The sequence below is a fragment of the Hypanus sabinus genome, chromosome 22 (assembly GCF_030144855.1).
Source record: "Hypanus sabinus isolate sHypSab1 chromosome 22, sHypSab1.hap1, whole genome shotgun sequence".
Classification (NCBI taxonomy): Eukaryota; Metazoa; Chordata; class Chondrichthyes; order Myliobatiformes; family Dasyatidae; genus Hypanus; species Hypanus sabinus.
In genome coordinates this window covers 61,899,550-61,913,263 of record NC_082727.1, presented here as the reverse complement: position 1 = coordinate 61,913,263, position 13,714 = coordinate 61,899,550, and the positions used below count along the sequence as shown (strand labels likewise).

Here is a 13,714-nt window from a genome sequence, read left to right as displayed (position 1 = left end):
TACTTATACTGAAGTCTATAATTTGTATTTAAACTGACAGACACTGAAAAATACTTAAGACTTAAATGTCTTGTGGGTGCCACTTTGTTTAGTTCCCCTTATCTAATGCAAACCTGTAGAATAATTCAACTATTTCTTCCAACCTTGACTTAATGTCTTCTATGCTTCAGAAATTTCTTACCAAACACTGCTGCTCAACTCAAATCCGCAGAGCTGATGTTGTCTTTCAAATGAAACTTCAAAATGCATCCAAGAAATCTTGATATGATGCACTATATGCAAATTCTGAATTTGGTTCAAATTTTAATTTTACAGGTGTTTAAAATTAATTATATTTGATTTTTATTACTTTCTGACATTGAAGCCACACACAGAATACAAATTAACATATCATAATACTACAATATATGGTTAAAACTGAAGTCTATTATTCAGATAAAGCCATAATCAAAACTGTCTAATGCTCCACTCAACCAATGCTTTAGTAGCTTTTGTCCCAAAGACATTAAACAATAGTGGAATAAAGAACAAGTTTATGGCAGTCATTACATTGCAAAGAACCACATATAATAGGAGACATACTGTGAAAATCATGAATTATATGCATGTTGAAAAGAGATACTTTTACAGTCAATTCTAATGACTAAACTGAGATGGAGCAAATAAACTTCCCAACAAATTCATGGTCAAACCATGGTAAGCAAAGGCCACAATGACATCATCAAAAACATCTTAAAAGGGAATGTGTTTCATGATTATCTTCACAGTACATCAAACCCCAAGCCTGTAAATAAAGAAAATATATCATACCAATGGTGTAAGAATTACTGGATTGCATTAGAAGTTAACAATCAACACTATACAGTGCATTGGCCTTCATCAACCTTGGGCATCCACATTATCTACATACACTGTTCAGAGCTCTGAACTAACTGGTTGTTATGAAGCTTATTTAATAAATATGGTATAAATTCTCACCTGATGCAAGCCTAGAGAATGTCCATACCTTGAAAGTGGTCTCACATCACTTGTTATGGGTACTCCTGTCCACCCATTGCTCTCCAAGTCATACCTAAAACAAAACTAGTTGTATCAATTTCTAAACTATAATAAACTGTACATTTAAATCTACATTTAAGATTCAGATGCATTGATCATATGTACATCAAAACATACAGTGAAATGTGTCATTTGTGTTAACAATCAACACAATATCGTGCATTCACCTTCATCAACCATGGGATTCAGTTGAAGAGCCGAGAGGTAATGTTACAGGTATATAAAACCCTGGTCAGGCCCCACTTGGAGTACTGTGCACAGTTCTGATCGCCTCACTACAGGAAGGATGTGGAAACTATAGAAAGGGTGCAGGGGAGATTTACAAGGATGTTGCCTGGATTGGAGAGCATGCCTTATGAGAATAGGTTGATTGAACTTGGCCTTTTATCCTTGGAGCAGCAGAGGGTAAGAAGTGACCTGATAGAGGTGTATAAGATGATAAGAGGCATCAGTCATGTGGATAAGCAGAGGCTTTTTCCCAGATCTGAAATGGCCAACATGAGAGGGCTCAGCTTTAAGGTGCTCGGATGTAGGAATAGAGGTGCTGTCAGGATTAAGTTTTTTTTACGCAGAGAGTGGTGAGCACGTGGAATGGGCTGCTGGCAATGGTGGTGGAGGTGGATATGATGGGGACTTTTAAGAGACTCCTGGATAGGTATGTGGAGCATAGAGGGCTATGGGTAACCCAAAGTAATTTCTAAAGTAAGTACATGTTCGGCACAGCATTGTGGACTGAAGGTGCTGTATTATGCTGCAGGTTTTCTATGTTTCTAACCCAAGGATGTGCTGGGGACAGCCAGCAAGTGTCACCACACATTCTGGTGCAAACCCAACATGCCCACAACGTTCAGCAGATCAACACAAGCAATAACGATAGCAACAAGACCTTTTCCTCCCTCTCAGCCACCCACACACACAGATAGAGACACAGGCTGCCTCCATATTTCCAGCAGACTCACAGAGATCAGGCCTCAAAATTTCCCTGTGGACTTGCAGATATCAAACCTCAATATTCAGGCTTCTGATTGACCTTCAGGCTTCGATCTTCATATGACCCCAGGACTCGCAAATGAAGGAAGCTCACACACTCCAAGCATTGAACTTTGGACTTGCCCACTCAAGAACCAAGGGGTTGGGTCTTGAATGTACCTCAATTCTCAAAACCTGCTGACCTGGGGGAATTTGTTGACATGAGGGTCCCCAAGCCTTCGACCACACTAGTATTCATCAATAGTGCTTGCCAGCCCTGCCCCAGTTTGTAAATTTAAATCCACAACCAACAATTCACTCCTGTCCATATTTTGTCCATTTACACTCATATGTGTCTGTCGATCCATTAAAAGCTGATGAGAGAGATCTCCATTGCTTCCTATCACCCATCAGTGACCCAGTGTCACATGTGTTTTCAATTCTTGCTAGGTTTTTACAGGTATAAAGTTTAACAGCTTTAGGTCAAAAATAGGAATAACGTTTGTGCTTGTGCAGTGTTAAAGATAATTTCCTGCAAGCATACATCATTTAGGATAAACAGTGTAAAAATAATAGTCTTTGTCTTTTTGCTGCTTGGTATTTCGACATGATGTACAAAACCAAGTGAGGTTAAAGATTGTCATTTCCTTCAAGAATTTAGCTGAAACACTGACCACAAGGTCTCTGCACAGGGCAATTTGATCTCAGCATGCAAGGATGAAGGGCTGCTCAATCAGATTTAATTTATGAAATAATCCAGAAACTGGTGTTTAAAAGTTTATGTGCAAAACCTGGATTTGAGTAACAACAGACTGGCCAACATTCAAAACACTACCATTTTTCATTGTCTACAGATGTTGAACACACAACAGGGACCCAAGTAACTCTATCTACTTGGGAGTCATTATCATCAGCATAACTTGGTAAGAGATTCTGCTAGTTGTCAAAGTAAAACGCCGTTTAGTCATTCTCATGATATATATTTGAAATAGTTTAAAAAGTCATGTGCAATCTAAGACTGGAACACATCCTACTATCCAAAATCAGAGATAATTAGAGCTGTAGCAAAGGGGGCATGAGTTTCCTTTTAGCCTAAGATATCATAAGTATCAGAATTACTCAAGTCACCTTTGCTTGAAACAATGAATAGATGGCACTGTTAATTATTACAAGTATTCTGATGCTCCTCAAAGACAACATAACCATGAGGAATTTGGTCCGAATAAGAAACTGTTCAAGATTCTGATTTCAGACAGACTTACCTTTACCAAAGTAGAAGTGAATTGCCCTGAAAAGTCATGATTTGCAAACAAAATGGATTAATTAATGAGGCTTTAACTGACTCCACTGCAAAAGTAAGAATTCAAACACTGCATGGGTCTTGTCTCATTAACTGTGCTTTATTTATTTATTTATTTCTTACTTACTTATTTACTTATTTATTGCATACGAATTACATTTATTACTTAAGTATTATATTTATTTAATACATAAGTAGGCCATTCGGGCCCTTCAAGCCATGCTAGCACAGCAACCCCACAATCCTAATTAACCCTAGCCTAATCATGGAACAATTTAAATGACCAATTAACCTAGCCAGTATGTCTTTGGAATGTGGGAGGAAACCAGAGCACCACACATTCTACGGGAAAGAGAATCAGAATCAGGTTTATTATCATCGGCATGTGACGTGAAATTTGTTAACTTAACAGCAGAAGTTCAAAGCAATACATAATCTAGCAGAGAGCGAAAATAATAATAAAAATAAATAATAATAAATAAGTAAAACAATTAACGTATATTGAATAGATTATTTAAAAATGTGCAAAAACAGAAATACTGTATATTAAAAAAAGTGAGTAGTGTCCAAAGCTTCAGAGTCCATTTAGGAATCAGATGGCAGAAGGGAAGAAGCTGTTTCTGAATCACTGAGTGTGTGCCTTCAGTTTTCTGTATCTCCTACCTGATGGTAACAGTGAGAAAAGGGCATGCCCTGGGTGCAGGAGGTCTTTAATAATGAACGCTGCCTTTCTGAGACTCCGCTCCCTAGAGATGTCCTGGGTACTTTGTAAGCTAGTGCCCAAAATGGAGCTGACTAGATTTACAACCTTCTGCAGCTTTTTTCGGTCCTGTGCAATAGTCCCTCCATACCAGAGTGTGATGCAGCCTGTCAGAATGCTCTCTCCATGGTACAACTATAGACGTTTTTGAGTGTATTTGTTGACAGGCCAAATTGCTTCAAACTCCTAATAAAGTATAGCCGCTGTCTTGCCTTCTTTATGACTATATTAATAAGTTGGGACCAGGTTAGGTACTCAGAGATCTTGACATACAGAGACTCATTACAGAAATGCACCAGTATTGAACTCCAAACTCCAGAACACCCAGAGCTGTAATAACACTGCACTGACTGCTACATTAAACATAACAAGCTCTCTGAACTTTCAAACATGCTAACAATACAAAATAGAGACAATTTACATTTAGTAAATTTATTAGTAAAACCTTGTTGAACAAAATCAACATTTATGGCTTGACATTCCTGCCAAATTTCTCAAGTTGTTCAATTACAACAACTTGTAGATCAACAAATCATTGAAGCCTCAAATGGTTTGAATTTTTAGAAAACATGTAACATTCCATGTCATGTCACAAGACAACAAACAGCAAACTACAGGCATACTTACTTCAGAACCATCTGTGATGAAGTATAATTGAAGGTATATCCACCAATTACCCACAAAAATTTCCCATATACAACAGCTTTGTGGGATGCACGGCTCACACTGGGACTGAAAGGTTTGATATTTGGTAGTACCCAGTAGGATTCTGAAGATGGGACAGGTAAAGAGCAATCTGGTCCTGGAACACAGTCAAACAGAACTATCGTATTAAATGTTCCAACGCAAGACAGACAATTCAAAAGCAGGCAAACAAGTTGAAAGTACAAAAAAGGCACCCCAAATCACTCATTTTCAAAATATATTCAATGCATGATTACATGATATTATATTTATTGATTAGGATGATAATCATTCACTGTAAAATAAATTAAACATGAACACAGTTAGCAGAATCTGTATCTGCAAAAGACACATTTGAACATTGAACACTCAGTATAAAACAAGTTGAGGTATACCCATTGCAAAGCACATGACTGAACCAAAAACACTACACATAACCTTGCAAAGTACAATAAGGTGTCAAATCTGTGATTAATTATTCATGCACTTTCATGCTACTTTCTACTACCCAACAATACTCACCAAAAGATCAATTAGTTTTCCATGTGACCTGAAACTGCATTTTAATCTCAAGGTTTGGAAGAACCAGTCAATATCTTGCTATCAACCCTTATGGAAAGAATGATGCACAGAGTTGGTAGATCTTGTGTAATATGCTGAAAAAATGATGCTCTCTAAGTGAAGTTGCTCCATGTGATTACCAAGATTCCCTGATCAGCAAGATTTATAGATAAGGTTTTGCTCCTTAATGTTGTTATAGCCAGGAGTGGTAATGGGGATAAATTCCCGCTAACTATTAAATGTTTCCAATGACATGCATGTCAAATAGTCTCTGACAACGAAGTCTAGCTCCTAGACTTCATGTGTGGTTTAGCTACTGACAGGAGAAGGGGCAAAGGCGGGTAACTGGCATTCTAAAACCAGAAGGAACTTAAAAGACAATAAACCATAAGACCAAAACACATTGGAGCAGAATGAGGCTATTTGGCCTTTCAAGTCTGCTCCACCATTCAATCATGGCTAATCCTTTTCTCCCCATAACTTTTGATGCCATTTCCATTCAAGAACGTATCAAACTCTGTTTTAAATACACCCAACGGTCTGGCCTCCACCAGCTGCCTGTGGTAATAAATTCCACAAATTCGCCACCATCTGGCTAAAGAAATTTCTCCGCATCTCTGTTTTAAATGGACAGCCCTCTATCCTGAGCCTGTGCCATCTTGTCTTAGATTCCCCCAGCATGGGAAACATCCTTTCCACATCTACTGTGTCTAGGCCTTTCAACATTCAAAAGGATTCAATGAGATTCCCCCCTCATCCTTCTAAATTCCAGCAAGTACAAACCCAGAGCTATCAATGATAACCCTTTCATTCCCAGAATCATCCTTGTGATCCTCTTTTGAAACCTCTCCAATACCAGCCTTTCTTTTCTTAGATGAGGGGCCCAAAACTGTTCACAATACTCAAGGTGAGACATTTCCAATGCTTTATAAAGCCTCAGCATCACATCCCTACTCTTGTATTCTACTCTTGAAATGAATGCTAATATCGTATTTGCTTTCCTCACCACCGACTCTAACTGCAAGTTAACCTTTCGGGTGTCTGCACAAGGACTCCCAAGTCCCTTTGCATCTCAGGTTTTTGGATTTTCTCCTCATTTAGTAAATAGTCTGCACATTTACTTCTACTACCAAAGTGCTTGACCATGCATTTTCCAACATTATATTTCATTTGCCACTTTCTTGCCCATTCTCCTAATCTGTCTAAGTCCTTCTGCAGCCTTCCTGTTTCCTCAACACACCCACTCCTCCACCAGTCTTTGTATCATCTGCAAACCTGGCACCAAAACAACTATTTCATCATCAAAATCAATGACATACAACATAAAATGAAGCAGTCCCAACACCAACCCCTGCAGAACACCGCTAGTTACTGGCAGCCAAACAGAAAATGATTCTTTTATTCCCACTCGCTGCCTCCTACTAATCAGCCAATGCTCCAGCCATATCAATAACCTTCTTGTAATCTCATGTGCTCTTAACTTGATAAGCAGCTTCATGTGTGCCATCTTGTCAAAGGCCTCCTGAAAGTACAAATATACAAATCCACTGCATCCCCTTTAGCTATCCTACTTGTAATCTCCTCAAAGAATCCCAACTGGTTCATCAGGCAAGATTTTCCCTGAAGGAAACCATGCTGGCTTTGCCTTATCTTGTCATGTGTCACCAAGTACTCCATAATCTAATGATTCCAACAACTTCCCAACCACTGAGGTCAGGCTAACTGGTCTATAATTTCCTTTCTGCTGCCTTCTTTCCTTCTTAGAGAGTGGTGTGACATTTGCAATGTTCTAGTCCTCTGGCACCATGCCAGAGTCCAATAATATTTGAAACATCATTATTAATGCCCCTTCAATCTCTACCGTTACCTCTTTCAGAACCTTAGGGTGCAGTTCATCTGGTCTGGGTAACAAGTCTTTCAGCTTTCTGATCACCTTCTCCCTTGTAATAGTGACTACACTAACTTTTCTTCCCTCATATTCTTCAACATTTGACACTCTGCTAGTGTCTTCTACAGTAAAGACTGATGCAAGATATTCATTTAGTTCAACTGCCATCTTCTTGGCTCTCATTATTATTTCTCCAGCATCACTTTCATCTCTCATTTTTACATATTTCAAAAGGCTTTTACTATCCACTTTGATAGTTTGCTTGCTTGCTTTCATATTTCATCTTTTCCCTCCTAATGATTCCTTTAGTTGCTCTCTGTTGAGTTTTAAAAACTTCCCAATCCTCTGCCTTCTCATTAATTTTTGCTTTGTTGTATGCCGTCTCATTTGCTTTTACATTGGCTTTGACTTCCCTTGTCAGCCATGGTTGTACTATTCTGCCATTTGAGTATTTCTTCATTTTTGGATTGCATCTATCCTGCACCTTCCTCATTTTTCTCAGTAACTCACACCACTTCTGCTCTGCTGTCATCCCTGCAAGCATCTCCTTCCAATTTATTTTAGCCAACTCCTCTCTCATACCTCTGTAATCTCTTTTACTCCACTGAAATACTGCTACGTCAGACTTTACTTTCTCCCTATCAAATTTCAAGTTGAACTCAATCATATTGTGATCACTGCCTCCAAAGAGTTTTTTTTTACCTTAAGCTCCCTAATCATCATTAAATAACACTCAATCCAGTATAGCTGATCCCCTAGTAGGCTCAATGGCAAGCTGCTCTAAAAAGCCATGTCATAGGCATTCAACAAACTGACTCTCTTGAGATCCATTTCCAACCTGATTTTCCAGATTGACCTGCATGTTGAAATCTCCCATGGCTATCATAACATTGCCCTTTTGACACACCTTTTCTATTTTCTGTTGTAATGTATGGTCCACATCCCAGTTACTGTTGGGAGGCCTGCAGATAACTATCATCAGGGTTTTTTACCCTTGCAGTTTCTGAACTCACCTACAATAATTCAACATCTTCAAATCCTCTGTCATAGACTTCCACTGATTTGATGCCACTCTTTACCAGCAGGGCCACACCACCCTCTCTGTCTATCTTACTATCCCTGCGATACAACGTGTAGTCTTGGACATTTAGCTTCCAAATACAACCATCCTTCAGCCATGATTCATTGATGACCACAGCATCACACCTGACAATCTGTAATAGTGCAACAAGATTATCCACCTTATTTCTTATACTCGGTGCATTGAGATATAACACTTTGAGTACTGTATTTGCTACCCTTTTTGATTCTACATCCTTAATACACAGATACTCACCCTGCTGGCTGCAATAATGTCCTATCATCTGCCTACCCTTCCTGACAGTCTGACTGCATACTATCTTTGCTTTTTTACCACCCATCCTGTCCTGAGTTCCTTTACTCTGTTTCCTACCCCACTGCCAAATTAGTTTAAACCTTCTCCAACAGCTCTAACAAACCTGCCCACGAAAATTTTGGTGCCCCTCGGGTTCAAGTGCAACCCATCACGTTTGAACAGGTCATACCTCCCCCAGAAGAGATCCCAATGATGCAAGAACCTGAAGCCCTGCCCCCTGCACCAGCTTCTCAGCCACACATTAATCTGACAAATCATCCTGTTTCTACCTGACTTGTACATGGCAGAGGCAGCAATCCAGTAATTACTACCCGACAGGTCTTGCTTCTCCACTTTCTATCTAGCTTTCTAAATTCTCTTTTCAGGACCTCTTTGCTCTTCCTTCCCATGTCAGTGATACTAATATGTACCAAGACATCTGGCTGCTTTCTCTTCCTCTCCAAAATATTGTGGACACGATCCGAGACGTCTCTGATCGTGGCACCAGGGAAGCAACGTATCATTCGGGTGTCCCGTTCACATACACAGAGTCTCCTGTCTGTTCCCCAGACGATTGAGTCCCCTATCACTATCACTCCCCTCTTTTCCTTCTGCACCATGGACCTATGCTCAGTGCCAGTAATCTGGTCCCTGTGTCATTCCCCTGGGAGGTCATCCCCCACAACAGTATCCAAATTGGTATATTTATTATTGAGGGGAATAGTCACAGGGGTGCTCTATGCTACCTGCCTATTCACATTTCCATTTCTCCTACAGTCACCCAGCTACTCACACCCTGCAACTTCTGGGCGACTACTTTCCTATAACTCTGATCAATTACCTCTTCACTCTCCCAGACCAAACACTAAGGCAAATGGAGCTCTCAGCCGTGGTTGGCAGCTCATCCAAGAGAAGGAAAACTCTGATCTCAAACCTCCATTGCCTTGCGACTATACCCACCCATGGGAAATGCTTCTAAGGAAACCCTGAGAGATAAACCCTGAAATCCGGAGCTGAAGCCCCTAAGGCAGTCCTATGTTGAGTTCATCTCTGACTGGTAATTCCTGCGATAGCGCTGGTGTCAAACTGTATCGGTCGCTGCTGTTCCTTTGGGTTCATCAGATGAGGGAGACCTGTTACATGGGCAACAGCTTGCTCTCCATATTGTACTGCTAGCCTTGCATATCACATAGCAGCTAGAACACACCATCCCTGATTGACCCTGACCAACAGAAGCCTCTCTGATAGATAAAGGCAAACAGTGAAAATGGTTTCCACCAACTGTAGCAAATATTGTCTGCTCCACACTTAAAGGGACAGATATGTCTGAAGACATCAGTGGAGAGGGAAAAAAAGCAAAACTGCTGAAATAGTTCAGGCAGATAACAATGATATATGACAGTGGCATGCAAAAGTTTGGGCACCCCTGGTCAAAATTTCTGTTACTGTGAATAGTTAAGTGAGTGGAAGATGAACTGATCTCCAAAAGTCATAAAGTTAAAGATGAAACATTCTTTTCAACATTTTAAGCAAGATTAATGTATTATTTTTTTTGTACAAGTTTAGAGTGGGGAAAAAAAGGAAAGCAGCAGCATGCAAAAGTTTGGACACCCCGAGAGACTTGAGCTCTCAGGTAACTTTTACCAAGGTCTCAGACCTTAATTAGCTTGTTAGGGCTATGGCTTGTTCACAGTCATCATTAGGAAAGGCGAGGTGATGCAAATTTCAAAGCTTTATAAATACCCTGACTCATCAAACCTTGTCCCAACAATCAGCAGTCATGGGCTCCTCTAAACAGCTGCCTAGCACTCTGAAAATTAAAATAAATGATGCCCACAAAGCAGGAGAAGGCTATAAGAAGGCACTGGGAACATGTCAATAGTAAAGGGAAGAAGGAATTCAATTAAATACCAGCAAATTCTGGAAGCAAACATCACACTGTCTGTAAAAAAAAAAGCTGAAGATGAAAAGAGGATGGCTTCTACAGCAGAATAATGATCCTAAACACACCACAAAATCCACAATGGACCATCTCAAGAGGCGCAAGCTGAAGGTTCTGCCCTGGCCCTCACAGTCCTCCGACCTAAACATCATTGAAAACCTGTGGATAGACCTCAAGAGAGCAATGCATGCAAGACAGCCCAAGAATCTCACAGAACTAGAAGCCTTTTGCAAGGAAGAATGGGTGAAAATCCCCCAAACAAGAATTGAAAGACTCTTAGCTGGCTACAGAAAGCATTTATAAGCTGTGATACTTGCCAAAGGGGGAGTTACTAAGTACTGACCATGCAGGGTGCCCAAACTTTTGCTTAGGGCCCTTTTCCTTTTTTGTTAATTTGAAACTGTAAAAGATGGAAATAAAAAAGTAATCTTGCTTAAAATATTAAAGAAATGTGTCATCTTTAACTTTATGCCTTTTGGAAATCAGGTCATCTTTTACTCACTTAGCTATTCACAGTTACAGAAATTTTGACCAGGGGTGCCCAAACTTTTGCATGCCCCTGTATGTCAAGTATTCACAATTATTAGATTTCAAGTTTAGCTAATTTCATAATTATTATTAGCATCACATACTGGTTAAGTCTTCAGAAAACAGTCTGGATATTTCGATGTACAATGAATCAGATGATGAAGAGGTTTCATAAGTCTAAATTACTGCAAGTTCATGGACAGAGACATGGGACTGGATAAACAAAACTGATACTGCTAATAACATACAGACTTGAAAGGATCTAAACTAAATATATAGGAAAAAAGTCAAGAATTTCAAACTAATCAAGATTAGTATTTGGAGCAAAAAATGTCCAGGCATTTTCTGAGTTCAGCAGGCCAGGCAACATCATCACTTTTTTCATATCTACTTCTCAGCTTTTTTTTTCTCCAGTGTTACCAAAGGGTTTTGGCCCAAAACGTCGACTGTGCTTTTTTCCATAGGTCCACCTGACCTGCTGAGTTCCTTGATCATTTTGTGTCTGTTGCCTAAATGAGCAAGAGGCTATGAGCAGGCAAAGAGGCGTGAACACTCAGATTTATCTGTCTCAACATAAAGTGCATACAATTTCTTTACATGCTTGCAAAAAAAAGTCTGTGCTGATGATGACAAAAGAGAGATAAACAACCACCTGCTCGATCTTGATCTAATTTTGTATTTTCTCTTTCATTCCCTCCTGCAGGTGTTACAATAGCGATTGCTACCCACAACAAACCAAGAAACTCCAATATGCTTTTTAAATTAGATTTCCTCCCACCTAGGTTCCTTCAAAGTGTTCCTTTTCATATTCCCTGTTCCCTCCACAACCATTCGGCCAACAGCACTTCCAACTTTTGCATCAAGTACATCATTTAACTCTTTACCACAATGAAGAAATCACTTCCTCCATGGCATCATGGCTCAGTCTTCCAGCTTCACCAACACCCTCTCGAATTGTGCTTTGAACTCCACCTTTCCCACAACATGATGTGGAGCAATAATTTATTTGTACTTGTTTCAAATGAGTGGACTCCATTCAATGCTCATGACGTGGTCTTCTTAGAAATGGATAAGGGAAATGCAGATTGGATAACAATTTTGCAGATCATCTCCATTCAGTGTACATTGGTGATTAAGTCACCTCAGTTCTTCTTCCACCACCAACTTTGGCCTCATATACTATTCAAATGAAATTTAAAGCATGCTCAAGAAACAGCAGATCATCCAATTAGGAATGTTGAGCCTTCCAAATTAAATGACAAATTTTAGATAATCAGTCCTTCCTTCCTGGTATTTCTCATTTCCAACATTCAGTTTTTCCTGGGAGTATCATATTTGTTACTCTTCAACCAGATACCTTTTGCTATTCACTGGCCCTAACCATTATGTTTCAGGTCACTATCACTTGCACTATTCAACCGCTTCTCAATTTCCCCACAAATGAACACTTTTACTCTCCCTGACCTTTTCTTATAAACTGATCTTATAAACTTTTTTCAGTTCTAACAAGCATTGACCTGAAACATTAACTTAATTCACAGATGCTGCCCAACCTTACGTGCTTTCATCAACAAACCTTTTGCTTTCAAATTATCTGTTTCACTTCTTTTAAAAAAAATTCCTAAGGCCAGTAATCACCAAGACAGTCTCCACTCCATATTCTGCCTTTATCAACTTAGTAAAAACAAAATCTCTCTCAATGTCAAATACGGAACAATCAAATAATGGTTTTATTGAAAATGTTAAGATGGGTATTTTGACAAAGCACACGTAATATATGTCAATTGGTCCAATAGAACATTAATAATAACTTAAGGAAGCTGATAGACAATTTATGTAAGACACATTCTGTTATAGATGCCAATGACCACACGATGGTGCATTTACCCTTTAGAATACAAAAATAATGAAATCCTCATTACCAAACAGGAAGAGACAATATAGAACATTGTCCTCCCACTCCTGCAGCAAAGAGAAAATATAACTAAGCAAATAAAAATTAATCACATAAAAATTATATTTCCTAGCATGAGGTTCACCTGTTGAGTCAGAAAGGGATCAAAAGGGAACCAGTTTTTGAGCTATATCTACTAGTATTTTATTTTTAATTATTTAGAGATACAGCGTATTATCTACACCTGCACATGCTGCTTCTATGCCTAATGCCAAAACCTACACACTGGATAGAAGTTTCCTTCACTGTGCTATCTGAATTTGGAACAGCCTTCCAGATGCTGTGGTTGGAAACGTCTACGGCGATGGGGTCCAAGCCTTCAAGAGTCGAGTGCACAAATACCTATCCTCTCTGGGAGGGAAGTCACATGCTTCTTCATAAGCTATCAAGAAGGGGACCAGGATGGCAATACTTAGTTGTTGGTAGATTGGGTTAATACCTGACTTTCAAGAGCATTTATGAGCTATGTTCTGACTGGATTTAGTCCTTAAATTGCTGGAGAACAGTGCGGAAGAACAGGGGCTGTTTTCTCCCGGTAGGGATTAGTTTTTGGTTCCAAGTGCTCCTGCCACGTTTCGTCACCCTGCTGCCTTATCCTTCAATCTCTCTGAATCATGGAGGACAGCATGTGTATAAATGTCTCTCTCCAGCAGACTTCATCACGATCATCCTGATTCCAGTATTTTGACTATTT

General features: G+C 39.5%; 1 protein-coding gene across 1 annotated transcript in view; it reads right to left on the bottom strand.

Annotated features, from left to right (window-relative positions):
• atrnl1b (attractin-like 1b) overlaps positions 1-13,714 on the bottom strand; it is a 1,024,737-nt gene that overhangs the window by 861,101 nt on the left and 149,922 nt on the right. Inside the window, exons 6-7 of the mRNA XM_059947922.1 lie at positions 4,716-4,890; positions 979-1,072 (exon numbers count right to left, since the gene is read on the bottom strand). Of these exons, the coding sequence (XP_059803905.1) occupies positions 979-1,072; positions 4,716-4,890 (269 nt within the window). The remainder of the gene's footprint in view (positions 1-978; positions 1,073-4,715; positions 4,891-13,714) is intronic.